A 22,042-nucleotide genomic window follows, 5' to 3' on the forward strand; every position below is an offset into this window, starting at 1 on the left:
TGTGGGGGAGGAAGGGAAAGGAGAATGTTAGCCGCTTTCAGACTCCTTCGGGTAGTGATAAAGTGGGATATCAAATCCAAACTCTTCTTCTTCTCCTCCAAATTTTGCAGTGCATGCAGTTTTCCAGCCAAACAAGTGTCTAAAGAAATGTGTATTTATGGGCAAAGTCTAAATAGAATATGATACACATTTTTAAAAATGTACAAAAATGTATTGTACTGTATTAGTGGAAATTACTTGCAATATTGTGTCTATTGGGAAGAATTGCATAAACAAATGTCTTAAAAAGGTAAACGTAAAGGGCCCCTGACAGTTATTAGAACAAATGAGCACTAAAATGCTGGCATTTTTTATTTTTATTTTTGAGGACTACCCCCCGCCCTCCCCAGAAAAATTGCAAATTGATGTGGAAATGTGTTGGGTTTAACCTAAGACTGGGGAAAATGAAAAACTGTGAGGAATTAAAATTGGACCGATTCATCCATTTTGCGGATGGGAAACTGAGGCTGAGACTTGCCCAACCTCACATGTTGAGTCCTTGGCCACAGTGAAGACTGGTCGAGGTCTCCCATATCTGAATTTGTTCACCATATTGCAGGAACATAAGTGTTTATATTACTCCCCCTTTCCCCCCACCATAAAAAGACTTGGCTCTTGAGGATAGCCCTTTTATGTTGTAGAGTTATATGGCAGAAATGGGCCGTGGAGCCAAATGCTTGGATGGAAAGGCAGCTCACCCACTGGCTTATTTTAGAGTTAGCAATGCATCTGCCTCGCTCCATTGATCTGTGCGGGAGCAAACTGCCTGGAGACTCTTGCAAAGTGGTCCTTTGCTCCAAAGGAGGATAGAGATGTATTCGCCGGCAACACAACTTAGTGCATTCAGAGGAACTGTTGTAAAGCATCTCCTGCAAAAAAGGAAAAAAAGATTGTGAAGGTAGTGGGTGAGAGAAGCCCCTGAGCATTGATCTTGCCACTAAAGAGAGGCTGAGCACTGCCTCCTGCCATCCTCAGGCAGTACATTGGCTGTGCACTGCTGGCTCGTTGGAGATCATAAGAGGCGGGGAAAACAGCTGACCTATTGGGACTGGGGAGGGCGTGTGTGGGTGTGGGTGTGGCTCCCTTGGCAATAAGGTGCACAAGGACTGCGATGTGTGCCACACTCCAGCTGGATGGTGATAGTTGAGTTTCTCAGTGAGCTACACTGAACTTCTCCTCCTCTTTCCCTCCTTCCTTGTCTCAGCTGAAGTCCAAGTGACTTTTATTTGTGTGTGTGCATGAACACATATCTTTTTCTGACAGCGAGTGGATGAGCAGGTAATCTTGTCCGTCTTTACTGCGTAGGGCTGTTGTGCAAGATAACGGGAGGTTTGTGCTTTGCTTTTAAGTTCTCATAAAGCTGCAAGGGGGGCTTAATTCAGGACACATGTCTTGGGCTTCAGGCTGTGTGAATTTCATTCCTCCTGCCTTTCGTAGGTGTTGGGAGATTTCAGAGATACGCAGGGCGGCCGTGCCTGCAGTTATTATGGAAAGCTGATTAAATGGAAGATGACTAGCTTTCTGCAATACTTGCAGTGCTCTGTATGCAGAGGTCTTCACAGGCTTCGTCCTGTTTTTGCCAATTGAAGAAATTACGCCTCAGTAACTTTTGCATTCCTTATCAGCACCTTGCTATCTAAAGCCTCCGGGATTATAGACCAAATGAAAGTGTTTTATGCAAACTAAAGTATTCCATTGATGATGTACAGAATTTGTGTGAACTCCTTCTCCCAAATCTGCTTTGGGTTTTATATTTACCCTTTTATTATTCTTCCCTTTCTTTCTTCCCCAGTTCTTCTGTATTATATATCACCCTCACTTTTACCTTCTTTGCAAATACTTACCGTAATGTGTTTTTATTTGAGTTTATTGTCTATTTGGCCACCGTAATTCATGGTACGGGGATTGATTTCCACTGGCCGGTTCACTTTCCAGGGTCTTTGAGATGTTCTGTGTTTTCTGGAGAATTGTGGGGGGGCTGGGATGCTCTTTGGGGGTTTTTTAGGAACTGAAATTCCTTGACAGATGTGTCTTAATTGCACTTCATTCTCCTTTTCCTCCACGCCCTGTTCAGTCAAGCATGCTGGCTGTATTATCATTTGAATATATTTGTTTTTGTTTCTTTTTGGAAGATGCCACAAAAGCTATTAATACCAGTTAAACAAAAACACACTGGCTGTACGAGAGAATGGAGTTTCAGGGTGCAAGTGCTTTGCATGGGGTGCTTCTCAGGGCTATGGGGAAAAGTGCCGTTTTGAGATGCTGGGTTCATCACCTGCTGAAATTGCTGGATTCATCTTCATGGCTTTGCAAGTTGAAGGGGGGCTCACATCTTGTCAGAAGCAAATAACAGGTTCCCCGGAGCTAGCAGCTGCTGTGTTGAGTCTTTGCAGTGCTGCTGCTGCTGCTCGGCCCCTCATTCCACAGGAAGGGGTGCAATTATATCTAATGAGGACACATCACAGAGAAAGGGAGGGTGCTGTTGGTAATATGGGGCCTGCCAAGTGGAGGGAGGTGAGAGGCCGGAGCCCAGCTGGGAAAATAATATATTGCAGTTGACTTGGGAGGGAATAATTTTCGGTTCTTAAGGCAGGCTTGCTCTTTTTACAGCAAGCAGCTGCAAATGCCACAGGAGCAGGAGCATCTGCGGCAAAACCACTGGTGAGCAGCAAAAAAATTAGGTAGAAGGGAAGGGTGGACATTAGGAAGGGAATAGTTTGGGTCTTTGGGCACTTCTCCATATATGTAAGAGACGGTGAAGTGCAGGCTTGTTAGGCCTTGTGGAAATCAGATCTTGCTTTTCACTCCTGAATTCTAGAAACAAATGCTGTTTCTCCATTCCCCTCCTGGGCTGACATTAAGAATCTGTGACCTTCCCAGATGTCGTTGGACTACAACTCTCATCATGCCTTGTCCAGCATGGGTGATGGTCAGGGACGATGGGAGCTGCAGTCCAATAGCATCTTCAGAGCTACAGGTTCCCTGTCTTTGGGTCATAGGTTGTGCACACACCATATGTATAAGGCACATTCCCCAAACCCACCCAGAATCATGGGAATTATAGTTTGCCCCTCATGGAGCTACAGTTCCCAGCACCCTTAAAACTACAGTTCCCTAGATTCTAGGGGTGTGGTAGAGAATGTGAAATATATGGTGTGTAAGCAGCCATAGTGAGTAAATTGGCCTGTTGGAGAGGCGAGACCCATATCCAAGCCTCTCAGCTGCACATTATGTACATTTCCAATTTGGGCACATCAGCCGCTTTTGGATTAGATCATTCTTAAAGCTGCTCTTCATCCTGCAGTGTTTCAGCTTTCATTTGGCACTCGTCTATATTGAGCATCTGCTGATGACAAAGCTGTGAACGTGAGAAGTTTAAAGTTAGAAGCTTTCCAGGGCAAAGTCGTCCCCGTCCCCCATCCCAGAACTTAGCAGGGTGTAACAGGGTGGATAAAGTCATAGCAAGGATTATTTGGGGACACCTTTTCTTGCAGAGGTCCCTCTGTCCAGTGTCGGCCAATCAACCAGCTCATTCTGAAGAATGCTAAGAAGAGCCTGGCAGCTGGATCAGGTCAAAGCCCCATCTAGTCCAGCATCCTGTTCTCATAGTGGTCAACCAGCAGGAAGCCTCCAAGCAGGACTCAATTGTGCAACAGCATTCTTACAACTTGTGATTCCTAACAGCTGCTTTCAACAATGGAGGTACAGTGGTACCTCGACTTACGAAGACGATCGGTTTTCGGTTCTCGACGAAGTCGAGGTTTTCAGTTCTCGAAGCGCCACTTTGGCGCATGCGCCGCTCTGCACAGGCACAGAACGCGCACGCCGGGCACGCACAGAGAAAATACTTCCGGGGGTTGTCAACTTCGGAAGTCAAAACCTTCGGAAGTCAAAGCATTCGGATGTCGAGGTATGATTGTAGATAGAACATAGCCATCATGCCAGTAGCCATTAAAGCCTCCTCCTCCTCTTTGAATTGTTCTAATCCTCTTTTAAAGTCACCCAAGTTGGTGGACATCACTACCTCTTCTGGGAGCAAAATAAATAAATAAAATGCTTCCAGTAGCACCTTAGAGACCAACTAAGTCTCTTAGGTGTGGTAAACCTGTTGACGACTGTTAATGACTGCAGTTGGTCTTACAGGAAAAAGCAAGGGGTGAGATGGGTAAAAATAGCTTTATCATGTATAATGAGATAAGAATCCAATGTCTCTATTCAGACCAGGTCTCTCCATGGTTTCATGTTTGGTAATAAGTTGCAATTCAGCAATTACTCTTTCCAGTCTATTTCTGAAATTCTTTTGTAATAAGACAGCTACTTTGAGATCTTGTATAGAATGTTCTGGGAGACTGAAGTGTTCTCCTACTGGTTTCTCTGTCTTGTGATTCCTGATGTCAGATTCATGCCCATTTATCCTTTGGCGTAGGGTTTAGCCTGTTTGTCCAATATAGAGAGCTGAAGGGCACTGTTGGCATTTGATGGCATGCCATACACAATGTTAGAAGATGAGCAATTAAATAGTCCTGAGATGGTATGTTTGATGTTGTTGGGGCCAGTAATTGTGTTGTTTGGGTGTATGTGGCAGCAAAGTTGGCATCTGGGTTTATTGCAGGCTCTGGTACCAGTGTCCATGTCAAGTCTGGTGGTTTTATTATTGTGGGTGAGGAGTTGTTTAAGATTGGGTGCCTGTCTGTAGGCAATGAAAGGTCTTCCTCCCAGAGTTTGAGAAAGAGAAGTCATTGTCTAGGAGAGGTTGTAGATCTCTGATGATGTGTTGTACTGTTTTAACTTGGGAGCTGTATGTGATTACTAGTGGTGGTCTGTTATTTTCTTTTTTGGGTCTGCCTTGCAGCAAGTTCTCTCTGGGTATCAGTCTGGCTCTGTTAATCTGTTGTTTAACTTCATCGGGCGGATATTTTAGTTCTAAAAATGTTTGCTGTAGATCTCTTAGGTGAGAGTCTGTCTGTAGAGTCAGAACAGATGCGGCTGTAACGTAGGACCTGGCTATATACAATGGATTGTTTGGTATGTTTGGGATGGTAGCTAGAAGCATGTACTGTAGATATGTTTGTCGGTCAGTTGGTTTACGGTATAAGGTGGTGTCTATGCCCCTTGCTTTTTCCTGTAAGACCAATTGCAGTTGTTAACAGTAGTCAACAGGTTTATCCACACCTATCAACCAATCACCCATTCCCACCACCCTTCTGAGTAATACCCCTCCCCACCCTCTCACTATATATAAGGGTCTGGTGACTTCTGTTTCAGTGTATCTGAAGAAGTGTGCATGCACATGAAAGCTCATACCAATAACAAACTTAGTTGGTCTCTAAGGTGCCATTGGAAGGAATTTTTTTTCTAAGGTGCCATTGGAAGGAATTTTTTTATTTTGTTTTGACTACGGCAGACCAACACAGCTACCTACCAGTAACTAGATCTTCTGGGAGTGAATTCCATACTTTTACCATGCAACTGTGTACTTTCTGTTGGCGGTCCTGAATCTTCCAACACTGAGGTTCCCACTTCTGCCTGCATGCACTAGTCAGTTAGCTTGGGCTCCCTTTTTATCGCCATTTAGGGCACAAATGTGCTTCCGGATTTTTTGACAGCATAATTATGCACATTGCACACACAGCCTGAGCTGAACGGAGGCCATTCGTTCTGTTTAGAATGCCTGACATTCTTTATGAAGTTGCCATCTTGGGGAAAGAGGATGGGAGAAAAGACCCATTTAAATACAGGTTGTGAAGGAAGAGAGACAACTTAAAATGCAGCTGTTGTGCTTGTGATACAAAGTCCCATCTCACTCTTTTCTGCCCTGTCGTCTTCCCTTCTTGCAGCAGGGTCTTCTGTAACTCAAGGTTTAACAAAGCTGGGAAGTGGAGAAAGAGAGGGGGGAAATCCTGCAGCCAGGAGGATCGAGACAAGAGTCATTGCCCAAGATGGGGAGCCTCTAAAGAACCCTTCCCAACCTCAGACCCTCCAGGAGTTCTGAACTAGAACTCCCATCAGCCCCCACCAGCTCTGCAGGTTGGGTTACTGGGTTTTGGAAAAGCCTTTTGGTGTTATCTCTAATATTGGTTAGGCACTGAACTCAAATCTTGCTCTGCCCCTTATGGGAGCAGCAAGGTTTGGGATCTGGGTCTCTCCAAGAATCTAATGCAACACAGAATGGTTGTTACAGGCCAAACTGAACACAATCATTTTGACAAGGTGTGGTCCCCATGTGTCAGCTATGTAAACAGGCGCTATGCTATGTCAGGCCTCCAGGCAGTGTATGAATGGTTGGGCTTGGACCATGCTACTTCAGACTGCAGGCAGGATCGCATTTGGTTTAATGCTAATCTTCATAAATAAATATTTCCTGCACGTAGAAAGGTAACTCATCAGGGAGGAAAGGTTCTAGAATATCCCTGTCCCTCTGACATGCATATTTTTTGCAAACTGGTGAGGCTGTGATGTGACATTGACAAAGCTGTGTTCATTTTGGGGTTACCCTGTGAAAAATGGGATTCTGAACTGGACCCATGAATTCATCATTCAAAGATGTACAGCCTTTTAACACCCCTGCACACAAAAACAAATCAAGGAAATAGTTCTCAAGGCTGCAGAATCCAGCTTCAAAGTTTATGAGCAAAGTTTTCTGGAATCTTGTAAGAGGGAAGAAGGAGGCAGCTGCCACGGCCTGATGAAAAAGACATTATGCAAAACATGCTTGCTTGTTAATTTGAATATTTTTTGCAGATTGCAGAATTTAGACTTGAGAGGAGGATTTTGTGTTTTAAGCCCTGGTTTAAAAAGGTTTATTGAATTCCTTTAGTAATCCCTTGAAGTCTCCATAAAGATTGTGTTTCTGCTGGTTTGGCGCCATGCTTAATGCGATGGCTTATCACTCTGGAACTCTGCAGCTGGGTCAGCAAGTTTTCAGATCCTTAGTACAGAAGCTGTTAGTGGGTTGGAGCCATTGCGGGTTTTTTCACATTGTGTTTGATTTTAAGAAACTCTGACAGGGTGGCAGGTTCTCATTGCTCTGTTAGGAAGGCGCAGCTTCCTTGCAGGCATTGATCAGGTTTACTACTAGATGGGGGTGACTCCAGCTTCTGCCCTTTCCTGGAAAACGTCCAAAGCATCAGCTGGTATTTTCCTTAACTATCTGGGCTAATTTGGTGTCAGTCTTGGTTGGGCTCTGTGTCCTTAACCCCAGATATGCAGTCAAATTAGCTGATTATTTCAAGGGCCGCCTTGCTGCTCAAAGCTGTCTTCTGGTTACCATTTTGGAAAGCTGCTGCTGTAATGAAGAAATGTGTGACTCTGGATTTTGTTGTAAATTGCTTTGCTACCTTAGGTATAAGGTACATTTTAAGACTCGCCTGCCAGGTCATCTAACCCCATAGATATGCCCTCCTGAACCTCTTTGAACTGCAGAACTAGCGCAGTGCCACATAATACTTGTTCCTCATTTGTAAAAAAAATCAATGTTTTAATGTGGCTGCACCCACACTTTGGAACTCCCTGCCTATTGATATCAGGCAGGCATCTTAACTATGCCCTTTTTAGTGCCTCCTTTTAGGCAAGTCTATCCAGATATGTAAGATGTTGACATGTGTTTTAATCAAGTTCTTAGCTTATTATTTGTTTTAATTACTTTTGCATGTTTAAAATAGTTGTTTTTTATTTGTTTTTACTGATAATTTCTTTGTTTTATTCTTTTTGTAGTCTACTTTGAGGTTTTTTTAGGGGGGGTTAACAGTCAAGCAGCATATAAATTTTGTGAAATAAAATAAATCAGACCATTTGTCAGAAGAATGTGGAAACATCTCGCCATTGTTTGAAGTTTTGGGATCAGCTGATGCAGTTTGGTAGAGCAGGCATACAGGGGGTTGGTTTTGCACTGGATGTGGGCCAGGATTGCTGCTGAGCCAATAGAACAGGGATGAAGAGGGACACATTCCCTTGGGGGCTTCCTTTTGGGGGAGTGGGGACATATGCCAGGGGTGGGCAGGGCCCAGAGGTATATATGAGCAGAGCAATGGGTGTGACACTAACCTCGGTACAGAAGGCCAGCGCGGTGTAGTGGTTAGTATAGTGGTACCTCAGGTTACAAACACTTCAGGTTACAAACACTTCAAGTTACAAACTCCACTAACCCAGAAATAGTACCTCGGGTTAAGAACTTTGCTTCAGGATGAGAACAGAAATCGTGTTTCAGCGGCGCAGCGGCAGCGGGAGGCCCCATTAGCTAAAGTGATGCTTCAGGCTAAGAACAGTTTCAGGTTAAGAACGGACCTCCAGAACGAATTAAGTTCTTAACCAGAGGTACCACTGTATGTTGGACTAGGAACTGGGTGACCAGGGCTCAAATCCCCACTCAGCAGTGAAATGTGCCTTGGGCCAATCACAGTCTCTAACCTACCTCACAGGGTTGTTGAGAGGATGAAATGGAGATGGAGGAGAACCATGTATGCTGCCTTGAGCTCCTTGGAACAAAGGTGGGATGTAAATGTAAAAATAAACTAAAGCAGGCTACATTCTTGCCATGCAAAAGCCAGAGTTTACACACACACACACACACACACACACACACACACACACACACCACACACAAATGTACACGCTCGTCTCTTTGTTTTCCACCCAGTTCCCCACATCTGCTCTGAGATCCTTGGCACAAGAGTGGAAAGCCAGAGTATATTAAAATACTGTAATTGGAGAAGTGGAGAGCCTTAACAGCACTCTGGACAGCTCCTGCAGTTTTTTTTTTTTTGGCAGCGTTTGTTCCAAGCATAACAAAGTCTAAGTAACAAGTAAAAGGACTCTCTCTCTCACTCAATCCCCCTTAGCATAGGGATAAAGTTGACTCCATTTAAAGTGCAGTCCAACCTGTCAACTCTTTGCTTAGCTCGAGGTGTTGAAGCTTAAGGTCTGGCCAATCTGCTGGAGGAGCCACCAAGAACCCCTCTCAGCTATCTGGCCTGAGTGCCGAAAGACAGAAGGCTCGCTGTGCTACAATTTGGATGCACCCAGAGCAGAACTTTGTCTTTCATAGATCCTGAAACTAAACTTGGCACTTCTCCTGCAGTCTTGCAGACTCATTCTTTAAACATTCTTATAACCACTGAACTGATTCAGTTGCACCCTAATTAACTAAGTGCAGTTTGCAAGCGGAGGAGGGGGAGCAGCTGTGAAGGATACCTTGAAACGGGATTTATTAAGTAAGACGGTTTCATTTTTGCATCTTCTAGTCATTTGATGAAAATAATATGGCAGTATTTTATTTATGTATAGAGCCAGCATGATGTAGTGGTGTTGGGATGGGGGACATTTTGGCTCCATGAAGCAGTTCCTTATTAGGATGGACCTCAGGGGCCTAATTTGACAGGAGGGTGGGGTTGCTCATATGTCATTTACCTGCCGTCACAAGGGCGTCAGGTGATTTGCCACTTTGAGTCCTAGAGTGCTTGCTAAAACAGAGGAAAACCCCTTTTTTAAGCTTGCAAAAGCCCTTCCTCATCAGGAAGGGATTTGCTCTGAATCCTGCCAAACTGAGCAGGAATTAACCTTAAAATCACACAAACCTTAAACATTAGCTAATGGGGGATTTAACCTGCTATAGGGAACTGTTGCCACATGCCCATTGGAGTGGCATCAGCTGATTCAGAGGTGGGCATGGTTTTAAGAAAAAGAACTCATGGGCTAAGTTGTAACCCCAGTGTGAGGGACAGGGGATATCGCGAAGTCCCTCCCCTCCTGAGTTCAAGCCCGTCCCCGAGCAAAGGGGAAAGCAGGGAGAGTTCCGATTCCAGTGGGGAAGCAGGAAGTCGTGTCCGAGGCTCAGGCAAGGTAGAGGAGCCAGGGTCCCAGGTGGGACAGGAAGGGGCAAGTAAGGGGGGAAGACCCATCCCCCCAACTCCAGAATTACGCAGGAAGAGGAGGGGCAAGAGGATGGGTCTGCCAAAGCTTTTGTGTTGGAGAAAGACGCGCCAAAAGCCATTAGGAGGTTCTGAAACCGACTGACAACATCGCTCCGTGTAAATAGCAATGACTTGAGCACTGTAAATACGCAGCACCAATAAAAGAATAAAATGCAGAGCTGCGTAGCGTCGTTACTCTGAAGTAGTCCACTCCGGCCACTGTGACAGCAACCTCCTAATCATTTTTGGGCTACTTTGGAGTTGCCGGGATGAGCGTGTCAGAGGCGGAGAAGTGGCGGCAGATCGCTGAGCAAGCCCAGCTAGAACTGCAACAGCTGTCGCTGCAGGCGCAGGGAGAATTGAAGGCAGCTAAAGAGGAGACTAAGAAGGTCCAGGACGACCGGCTACAACTTGCGGAACAGGTGAGAGAGCTCCAGGAAAAAGAGCAGCATTTAAGGGCGGTGGCGGTAGACCTCCAAAACAAGCTGGATGCAGAGAAAAACAAGGCGGGAGGGGCACCCCAAGTCCAAGTGCTGCCAGGAAGGAGAGCCGGGACCCTAGTAAGCAAGTTCAATGGAGACCCGAAGGAGTTTCAGGGCTTTGAGACTGAGATTGTGTATGCTCTTGAGCTGCACCACGATGAGTTCCCTGATGATGAGCACAGAGTAGCGTTTATTGTGGAGCACCTTACAGGGGCGGCCAGGGAGTGGCTAAGACCGTTAATTGCAACAAGGAATCCTTGCATGAAGAATGTCAAACTATTTCTAGAAGGTTTGAAAACGATGTATTCGTCCGATAGTCATATGGACCAGACTAAGGAGGAACTTCATAATTTACGCCAAGGAAATATGACAGTTCGCGCGTATTGGGCGAAATTCACCATGCTGGTGCACAGATTGGGGTGGGATCTGGAGTCTGCCCCAATGCAAGCGGCGTTTTACTTGGGGTTGCATGAGGAGGTGAAGGATGAGCTCTCGAGAGGTCCAAAGCCCAGTAATATGGATCAACTGAGCAAAGCGGCTCTGGCGGTGGGGGTGAGGCAGGAATCCAGATGGAGCGACAAGCAAGCAACGCGCGCAAAGCGGGCTTGGTTCCCACGGTCGCAGGAGAAGCCACTCCCTCAACAACCCTTTCAAGCCACGCCTGGGGCCAGTCAGGACCAGGAACCCATGCAGATTGATAGCGCGCGCGCGCGCGGGCTTTTCAAACCCCAGCGGCGCCAAGACGCAAGGAGGGAAGGGGTGGGAATTGCTTTCTCTGCAACTCCCCCCAGCATCTCGTCAGAGACTGCCCACATCGCAGGGAGTGGCAAGGAAAGGCGGGAACGGTTGTGCCCTCCCCCACTGACGCAGCACCACAGCAGGGAAACGGGAAAGCCTGGCTGCAGGAGACAAGGGGCGGCAGCCAGGCACAGTCAGCAGACAACAGCCCCAGCCCACCCACCCGCACAGAGAGGAGCAGAGCCAGCCCACCCCTCCCAGAGCAGGAGTGGTTCTAGAAGTGACGCTCACGCTCCCAAATGGCTATCCATTGACGGTCCTCGCCCTAATTGACAGTGGTGCCTCAGCCAACTTCTTCTCGAGAAACTTTGCAGAAGAGCACCAGATCCAGCTTCTGCAGCTGGATTTTCCTCTGCACGTGGCAACCATTGACGGCAGAGAGCTGCTGGGAGGGGCCATCACTCATCAAACCCCCCCCCATGAGAATGACGGTTGGAAGGCACTCAGAGACACTGGCATTCAACGTCACCACCATCTCAGACCCCCCAATCGTTTTGGGCATGAGCTGGCTGGCGCGCCACGACCCCTCCATAAGTTGGCATCAGAGATGCATCACTTTTGGATCGGACTTTTGCCTGGAACATTGCATGCAGCACCAACCAGGGGAGGGGCCTCCGATAGCCACGGTGGCCACCATGCACGTCAAAGGGGGTGAGGCGATACCCAAACCATACTGGGACCTGCAGGAGGTCTTCAGTGAAGCGGAGTCCGACCACCTGCCCCCACACAGGCCTTTTGACTGCCAGATCAACCTGGTGCCTGGGGCAACTATACCCCCAGCCAAGCTGTACGCCATGTCAGACCAGGAACTGGAGGATCTGCGCGCTTTTATCGACAAGAACCTCAAGCGGGGGTTCATCAGAGAAAGCAAGGCAGCAGGGGGCAGCCCGGTCTTCTGGGTGGACAAGAAAGACACGCAACAGCGCCGTCTTGTGGTGGATTTTAGACGGCTGAATTCGGTGACAGAGCCAGTGGCTTTCCCCATGCCCAGAGTGGATGATCTCCTGACAGCGGCACGCAGAGGCAAGATTTTCACCAAGCTAGACCTGAGGGGGGCGTACAACTTGATCAGGATCCGGGAAGGCGATGAGTGGAAAACCACGATGTTCACGCCTCTGGGCTCTTTTGAATATCTGGTGATGCCCTTCGGGTTGCAAGGGGGCTCAGCATGCTTCCAGGCCTTCATGCACCACGTCCTGGGGTCCCTACTCTTCAGGAAATGCTTGGTCTTTCTGGATGACATCCTTATTTACTCCAACGACCCAGTGCAGCACGTGAAGGACGTCAGGGAGGTGTTACAGCGCCTGAAGGAGAACCACCTGTATGTGAAGCTGGAGAAGTGCAAGTTTCACACCAAGGAGGTGGACTTCCTGGGCTACAAGCTGTCAGACAAGGGGCTGGCAATGGACAAGGACAAGGTGCAGACCATCCTGGACTGGCACAGCCCCAGGACGCGCAAAGATGCCCAACGCCTACTAGGCTTTGCCAACTTCTACAGGAAGTTCATCAAGAACTTCTCTCGAGTTACGGCTCCCATCACTGACTGCCTGAGAGGCAAGCAGAAGTTCAGGTGGACACCAGAGGCGCAAGCAGCGTTCGAAAGCCTCAAGAGGGTGTTCGCCTCAGACCAGAACCTGTTCCACGTGGTTCAGGACGCGCCCCTACGCATTGAAACAGATGCTTCTGATAAGGCTGTGGGCGCCATTTTGTTGCAACTGGACGCCAACAGAGAGTGGAGACCCTGTGCCTTCTTCTCCAGGAAGTTGACCCAGCCCGAGCGAAACTACACAGTTTTTGATCGGGAACTTCTTGCGATCCACGCGGCGTTCCAGCACTGGAGACACTTCCTGGTGGGCGCCAAGCACCCCATCCAGGTGTGCACAGACCACAAGAACCTGGAGTTCTGGAGAACTGCCAGGGTGCTCAACCAGCGGCAGATACGGTGGGCGGAGTTCTTCTCGAACTTCAACTTCTCCATACACTACATCCCAGGAGAGCAGAATGTCAGGGCGGATGCCCTCTCCCGCAAGCCAGAGTACATGGAGGAGGAGGCGCCACCAGCCCCAAGGCACATTTTCCCCCCGTCGGCATGGTCCTGCGGAGCAGCAGTGGTGAGCGAGGCAGAACTCACAGCACTGACGGCAGCGGATGAATTTGCCAACCGCATCTTCAGAGAACTGAGAGGGGGGAGGGAGCAGGCAAAAGACTTTGCAGAACGCAGAGGGCTGCTTTTCTACAAGGGTGCGCTGTACCTACCCACCACCCAGCTTCGACGTACGGTCCTCAAGCAGATGCACGACAACCCTACAGCGGGGCATTTTGGAAGGGACAAGACCACTCACCTAGTCATGAGACACTTCTGGTGGCCAGGGGTGAGGGAAGATGTTCGAGACTATGTAAGGGGCTGTACCACCTGCCAGCGGGCGAAGGTGGTCAGAGCAGCGCCACCAGGGTTGCTGGAGCCCTTAGCCACACCACACAGGCCGTGGGAAGTGGTGTCCATGGACTTCATCACAGATCTGCCTTCGTCCAGGGGTAAGACTGCAGTGTTGGTGGTGGTGGACCTCATGTCCAAAATGTGTCACTTTATACCGTGTGCCAGGGCAGTCTCGGCAGAAGAGACAGCCAAACTGTTTGTTGATCACATTTTCAGACTGCATGGATTACCTTTAAGGGTTATTTCGGATCGTGGCCGCCAATTTGTTTCCAGGTTCTGGCGGCGGCTCATGAACCTCCTGCAGGTGGAGGTCAGCTTGTCGACGGCTAGACACCCGCAGACCAACGGACAAGCGGAGAGGGTCAACGCCATTCTGCAGCAGTACCTGAGATGCTACGTCAGCCAGCGGCAAACGGACTGGGTGGATCGCTTGCCACTAGCAGAATTTGCCTACAACAATGCAGTGCACGTCTCCACAGGGGTGTCGCCCTTTAAGGCCAATTACGGGCGCGACCTCAGATCTTTCCCAGAGAGGGAGAGGGAGGAGGAGGAGGAGGGCCCACAGGCTGAGGATTGGGCAGAGGAACTGGAGACGGTGCACCAGCAGCTCAGAGAACACTTGGAGAGGGCCAAGGAAGCGTACAAAAAGGGGGCAGATCGCCACAGGCGACAAGGGGAGGTCATCAGGGTGGGGGACAAGGTGTGGTTGTCCTCGGAGGGCCTTCCCACCAGAGGGAGGTGCAAAAAGCTGGCACCCAAATGGCTGGGCCCCTTCACGGTCACGCAACAGGTCAACCCGGTGGCATACAGGCTGGCACTGCCAGAGGACATGAGGGTGCATCCAGTGTTTCATAGATCGCTGCTGTCGCCGTACAGGGAAAGCAGCAGGCTCAGAGACAGCGAACAAACCCCCGAGGGAGGGGGGGAGAGGGAAAGCAGGGAGCAACTCAATGAGGCCACGGCCATCCTGGATTCAAGGTGGGGGGTGGGGGGCCTGGAGTACCTCATGGCATGGGAGGATGCTCCACCGTCCCAGAATGAATGGGTCCCCGCCACTCAGATACAGGAGGAATTCTTGGTGGAAGAATTTCACGCCCTCTTTCCCCACAGACCCAAGCCCTGGCACATGGAAAGGGAGGGGGAGGAGGAGGAGGCACGGGAGAACAGCTCACCATGGCGCTGGGAAGCGGAGTTTGAGGAACCAGAGGATGAGGTATGGGTGTCGCCAAGATCCACCCAGTCAGAGGAAGGAGCAGATTGGCAAAACATTTTTACCCCCACCAGCTCTGACGCCACGGACTTTTTGGGATTCCCGTCCTCCCAGGCGGAAGGGGGGGGCTCGCAGGACTGGGGGGAGGTGTTCACACCAACGGGCTCGGAGAGCACCGAGTTTTTAGGCTTCCAGTCGTCACCGACACATGGGGGGGGCCTGGGGAGGGGTGAAGGAGAGCTTGGGAGGGGGGTGGATGTGAGGGACAGGGGATATCGCGAAGTCCCTCCCCTCCTGAGTTCAAGCCCGTCCCCGAGCAAAGGGGAAAGCAGGGAGAGTTCCGATTCCAGTGGGGAAGCAGGAAGTCGTGTCCGAGGCTCAGGCAAGGTAGAGGAGCCAGGGTCCCAGGTGGGACAGGAAGGGGCAAGTAAGGGGGGAAGACCCATCCCCCCAACTCCAGAATTACGCAGGAAGAGGAGGGGCAAGAGGATGGGTCTGCCAAAGCTTTTGTGTTGGAGAAAGACGCGCCAAAAGCCATTAGGAGGTTCTGAAACCGACTGACAACATCGCTCCGTGTAAATAGCAATGACTTGAGCACTGTAAATACGCAGCACCAATAAAAGAATAAAATGCAGAGCTGCGTAGCGTCGTTACTCTGAAGTAGTCCACTCCGGCCACTGTGACACCCAGCTTGGCCAAGGCTGGGCCTCAGGCCAGAGGATCACCATCACAACCCTAGTGTTTTGACCCTGACTCAGAAGACTGTCTACAACCTCTGCATTTTTAATCACGCAGAGCTCCACACAAAAATAGTCTCAGGCCTTGAATTGCTGCAAGCAGGGTGGATAAAAATCAATGATTTTTTTAAAAAAAATCAAAAAAATCGGATTTTTTTGATTTAAATCGGATTTTTTTGATTTAAATCGGATTTTTTGATTTAAATCGATTTTTTTGCTTTAAATTGGATTTTTTTAAATAAAATGCTTTTTGAGGAAAGAATATTACCATCCAAAGGTTATTCCATCATGAAATAAAGATTAGTTTTTTTAATTATGTAGTATAAGGTTGTATATGTTTAATTTATGGGGTAAATAAATTCCATTAATCCATTCACCTCTTCCAGAGGTTTTTGTAAGATTATTGGGCAGTTTCTCTGCCTACAAGATATTATCACAGGTGCTTGGTTTACTTTTGCAGTTCTCAAAACTGAATTTGACTCAACAGAGATCACATGCCTCTTCTTCACAGCAAAAATGTTATAACATGAACAGAGTTGGGAAAAAGACCTTAATCCTATTGTACTACAAACCTATGAATACAGAAGCAACCCCTTCAGTGCTAAGTTTCAAGAAGTTCAGTGAATAGAATAGAAACAATATTTTTCTGATTGTTTGGACAGTATTTAAGTTTTTCATGTGTAGGCTGGGCTGACAGTCTAAGTTTCTTAAAATATATATATTTTGTTTTTGTTTAGCCAAATTAGTTAACAAACATGGATGTTTGTTTAAGCAAATAACATTTGCTGAAATGTTATTGTTTCAGTTGAATAAATCTATTTAAATTGTTATTATTAAGGTAATGATTATTTTTCTCCTTCCTAAGTACAACAGTAAAGTTGTCCAAATATGAATGATTAACCTATTAAACTGGGGATAAAAAAACTAATATGAAAAGTTGTTATTCTAAAAATCTTCATCTACTTGCATAATAAAGTTATACCAGCAAGAATTAGTCTTTATGATTTAAATCAACTATGATTTAAATCAAGCCTTACTGACTAGTGATTTAAATCGTGATTTAAATCGTGATTTAAATCAGTTTGATTTAAATCAAATCCACCCTGGCTGCAAGGCTTGGCCTTCAGAATTTTTGACAAAGGAAAGCATGTGCAGGACTTTAAAGCCTGCAAAATTTTACATGGTTTGGGAAACGGGATCTACTCAGGAGCCTATTGATCAAGACAGTTGGGTCTGGGGAGATGGGAAAGCTTTTGCAAGCTCAGACTGCAGCTTATGCGGGGAAATGCTGTTTTAGTAAGTGCAACGCAATCTTGGATGCGTGCCTTCAGAAACAAACAAAAAAAAGTATTTCTGTATAATTGCAGTCATCCCTCCCCCCTTTTTCAAAAAACACATGCCTATAAGTGGTTCAATGGATTCTAATCAAGAGAGATTGTTTTAAAGAGGCTGCTTTGCTCCTAAGCACTCCATAAAAGTTCGCTCTGTCTCCATACTTAATTGCATTAAACAAATGACATTTGCCAGCCCTGGGAGGGAAGTTTCAATCTGCATTAAACTTAACTCATAATTTAAGTGTTCACCAAGTGGCCAAATGGCCTATTCATGCTTTTCCTGGGCCGCCTTGGAAGTCCTTGCCTGGAATAGTAAGTCGAAATAAGTGGCAGGGGTTGCCAAATTTTGCTGTGCAATTATGACGCATGGCTCTTGCTGCTGAGATTATTGTTGATAAGCAGTGATTAATAATTAATTATTTATAATGAGTTGCTCTGTGTTTGCTTTTTTCCAGATGCCTTGAAAGAGCCTAGGAGAAGGAGTAGGCTTTGGTTGGAAGTGGACCAATCACAGGCTCCGTTTTTCTGCTCGTCTCCCAATGGCCTTCACATTTCCCTGATAGGGAAATTGAGCCACACCCTCTGCACCCGATCCATGATATTAGGCCCCTTGAGCCATGGAGGCCATTGATGTCCCTGTGGGGAACCTCATTGACTTTGACTCTGAACCTTCCACCACCGACACCTCCGAATCCGTCCCTGCCGCTCCTCCCTCCACCAATGGCAATGGGCTGCTGGACCACCTGGCGGGCGACACGGCCGCAGTGGCGGAAGAGAGTGACGCGACGGAATCTGCCGACAGCGAGAACGACACAACGGACTCGCCCACCCATCACAGCTGGAACAACCACCGCCGCTCTTCCTCGGAGTCCTACTCATCTAACCAGAGCACAGAGTCCGCCAAGGACGAAGTGACAGCAGAGCACCGGGAGTTCATCAGGCAGTACGTGGAGAAGATCTTCACAGGAGGGTGAGTGTTTGAGCAGCAGGATGCTGTGGGCAGGCGCATGCTGGGATTGTGGGATCATCAGCCAACTCCCTCCCTGCAGAAGGTCCCCAGTTCTTTTTTTACACTGCAACTCCCATCACCCCCAGCCAGAGTGACCATTGTTCAGGGATGCTGGGAACTGCAGTCCAAAACATCTTGAGAGGTACCATGTTGGGGAAGGCAGAGGAAGGCGGGTGTGGTCCGCCCTGAGTGTCACCACTGAGGGGGGTGACAAAATCCCGGGTGGCACTCACCGTGGGGCCTGCAGCATGCCCAAGCCACGTGTCTCTCCTGGAAGAGATGTGGTGGCTTGGGCGCAGGCAAGCTCTGCCCTGCCCAAATGGTCTGCCCGCTGCCTCTCCCCCAGCTGTAGGACAGCTGAGTGGGAGGAGGCAGGCAGACTATGGAGGCCCTGCGGTGCCCCCTGTCTGTATGAGCAGGGTGTGCCGCCCCAGGCGCCCGAGCGGCTTCCTGCGCCGCTGGGGGAAGGCTGCCACAGAGCTTCTTTGAGATGGCTTTACGTTGCTCAGACCAATCCAGAGCAACATTAAATGTAATCTAGGCAACCATTCCCATGGACTGCTAGAAGATCAAACCTATCCATTCTGAAGGAAATCAGCCCTGAGTGCTCACTGGAAGGACAGATCCTGAAGCTGAGGCTCCAATACTTTGGCCACCTCATGAGAAGAGAAGACTCCCTGGAAAAGACCCTGATGTTGGGAAAGATGGAGGGCACAAGAAGAAGGGGACGACAGAGGACGAAATGGTTGGACAGTGTTCTCGAAGGTACCAACATGAGTTTGACCAAACTGCGGGAGGCAGTGCAAGACAGGAGTGCCTGGCATGCTCTAGTCCATGGGGTCACGAAGAGTCGGACACGACTAAACGACTAAACAACAACAAGGCAACCATTCCCCATTTCCCCAGATTCACTCCCTCAAAGACTTCAAGGGCTGGCTAAAGTACTAGGTTTTTCTACCATGGCGCCAGTTTCCAACTTGTTGTTGTTGTTTAGTCGTTTAGTCGTGTCCGACTCTTCGTGACCCCATGGACCATAGCACGCCAGGCACTCCTGTCTTGCACTGCCTCCCGCAGTTTGGTCAAACTCATGTTCGTAGCTTCGAGAACACTGTCCAACCATCTCGTCCTCTGTCGTCCCCTTCTCCTAGTGCCCTCAATCTTTCCCAACATCAGGGTCTTTTCCAAGGATTCTTCTCTTCTCATGAGGTGGCCAAAGTATTGGAGCCTCAGCTTCACGATCTGTCCTTCCAGGGAGCACTCAGGGCTGATTTCCTTAAGAATGGATAGGTTTGATCTTCTTGCAGTCCATGGGACTCTCAAGAGTCTCCTCCAGCACCATAATTCAAAAGCATCAATTCTTCGGCGATCAGCCTTCTTTATGGTCCAGCTCTCACTTCCATACATCACTACTGGGAAAACCATAGCTTTAACTATACGGACCTTTGTCGGCAAGGTGATGTCTCTGCTTTTTAAGATGCTGTCTAGGTTTGTCATTGCTTTTCTCCCAAGAAGCAGGCGTCTTTTAATTTCGTGACTGCTGTCACCATCTGCAGTGATCAAGGAGCCCAAGAAAGTAAAATCTCTCACTGCCTCCATTTCTTCCCCTTCCATTTGCCAGGAGGTGATGGGACCAGTGGCCATGATCTTGGTTTTTTTGATGTTGAGCTTCAGACCATATTTTGCGCTCTCCTCTTTCACCCTCATTAAAAGGTTCTTTAATTCCTCCTCGCTTTCTGCCATCAAGGTTGTGTCATCTGCATATCTGAGGTTGTTGATATTTCTTCCGGCAATCTTAATTCCTGCTTGGGATTCATCTAGTCCAGCCTTTCGCATGATGAATTCTGCATATAAGTTAAATAAGCAGGGAGACAATATAAACCTTGTCGTACTCCTTTCCCAATTTTGAACCAATCAGTTGTTCCATATCCAGTTCCAACTTGTAAGATGGAAATAAACAGCCAGTATTATAACCAGTCAGAGTAGACCTACTTAAATTAATCAATCAATGTTAGTTGTGTCTCTTATGTTTTTAATGGCTCTCCTCTGTGTAGGACTAACTCAGGGTACAATCCAGTGCACCCCAGAGGGTGCTGCTGGGCAGATGTTTTGTAGTGAGGCCAAGGACCTGAATTTCTTTCTTTGCATCCACTTTGCAGAAAGAGGGGGGAAGACAGCTTGCTGCTGGATCCTTCACTCCCCTCCCCGGGGTGCAGCAAGACCCCTCTCCCCCCCCCCCGTGTGTTCCCGTTGAAAAGAAATGTTGGCTGGCTGTGACACATCTCTCCCACTGAGTCATGCTTCTCTCTCAACTTAACAATTGCTGCCTGGGGACTTTGGGACTGCATCACCCAGATGCAGAGTGGAGGCTTGAGCTGCTGCAGCTGATGTTGGCTGTGTGCGTGCGTGTGCTTTTGAACAATTCCACTTTATTTAAGCAATTTAGCAAATATGCCGTGATTCACCGTGGCCCAAATTAAAACGATTTGAATGTCAACACCGGGGGGAAGTGCCTTTCTGTTTACTCCCTCCCTGCTCTGCTGCGTGGCCAGTTTGGGGACCAGACCCCAGAAGGAATGTTCTTGGGGTTCCGGTTTCCGCCGGCAGGAATGGCGGACTTGTTTTCCATCCCTCTGACCTTCGTAAGGAATTTGGCGGTTGCTAGGGGAGTAAATGGCAACCCCCTACCCTCTCCGGGGGTTACGGAGAGGGGCCGCTGGCCCGCGATGCCCCCAGACCCACTCCGACTGTTTATGGAGTGGGGGGAGCTTGGGCTGAAAAGCACTTACGAGGGCCAGGACTCCCGGACGCTAATCTGCATGGCGGGGATTTCCATGGTTAAAGAAGATAATTAGGCTTAAATCTATGGACATACTTCAGAAGGAGGGGAAGAAGCGCTGTTTACTGCTGAGAAATCTATGCTGCTGAGGGAGAGGAGTTAAAGGCTGTATATCATCTGGAAGAAGGATTGATGGGGACGGAGCGATAAGGGAATTGAGTTTTTTTTTATTTTTATTCATATGAGTGACTTCATACCTTCCCAGACGCGATGTCCTGGCTTGTTTGGAGTGAAAGAGAAGCAAAAGACTGTGTGAGTTGAACTTTATAAACTGTTGTTACTGAGCATATTTTTTAAAGATGTGGAGTTGCCGATGAGAAAAGCCCCCCCCCTAGTCGGACGGAAGGAGTCCTGGACGCGTTCGGAGGATTTATGAGCTGTGACGCACTTTGAATTGGAGCAGCGACCTGAAGCTAAGTTCAGCTATAGGGCAAGGAGATCCATTAATTTACCAAGAGTTTATGGTTTGATGTTTGGGTCTTCTGCCTGGAAAGGCTGTAAATTTCATAAAGATCGTTAATCTTCATGGCTATGAGAGAAAACGAAAGTGATTTGAGCTTTTTAAGATGGCGCTGCTTCGACGCAACAGGGAGCTCCAGACTAAGAAGATTTATGGGGAGGCTGGACTGATTAACCCACACAGGAGAAAGAACATTTGTGAAACCTTGTTTGATATTTATCTCAGCAGCTAGGAAACAATCGGTTGAAAGTGGAAAACATCTATGTGACTGTAAGGGGAAGATCTGGATTATTATGAACTTGGAGGACGATTTGAACTTTAGAAAAAAGACGGCAGTGGACGGTTGCGAGGAATCCCCAATTTCTTGAAGCATGGGAACCCAAATAAAAAATTCTTTAGACGATTTGGCATAACATTCGGTTTGATTGATATATATATGTGTATAATTTGAAATAATGAATGTGATATAATTGGTTTTAATTGGAAAATTAATAAAATATATTTAAAAAAAAAACAGAAGGAATGTTCTTGTGCAAAACTGACATTGGCAGCTTGCATAATCTCCGTCCACAGTTGAATGTTGCCAATTGGCGAGGTGGCTTGCCCCCTGCATGCAAAAATAGAAGAATGGCAATGCTTGAAATCAAAAGCCTCAAATTCTTTTTTAGTCTTGCTGCACGTTTAATAAAAATAAATAAATAAACAAACAAACTTGGGGGGGGGCGCATAACCCTTTTCAACTCGAGGGCCATATTCCCTTCTGGGCAATCTTCTGGGGTCCACGTGCCAGTG

General features: G+C 47.8%; 1 protein-coding gene across 3 annotated transcripts in view; it reads left to right on the plus strand.

Moving 5' to 3' along the window:
• KIAA0513 (KIAA0513 ortholog) overlaps positions 1-22,042 on the plus strand; it is a 66,285-nt gene that overhangs the window by 25,417 nt on the left and 18,826 nt on the right. For all 3 annotated transcript variants that reach the window (XM_035119005.2, XM_060276050.1, XM_060276051.1), the window contains exon 2: positions 17,401-17,915. In XM_035119005.2, the coding sequence (XP_034974896.1) occupies positions 17,563-17,915 (353 nt within the window). In that variant the 5' untranslated portion in view covers positions 17,401-17,562. The remainder of the gene's footprint in view (positions 1-17,400; positions 17,916-22,042) is intronic.

Source organism: Zootoca vivipara, chromosome 6 (genome assembly GCF_963506605.1).
Source record: "Zootoca vivipara chromosome 6, rZooViv1.1, whole genome shotgun sequence".
In the NCBI taxonomy this organism is placed as follows: Eukaryota; Metazoa; Chordata; class Lepidosauria; order Squamata; family Lacertidae; genus Zootoca; species Zootoca vivipara.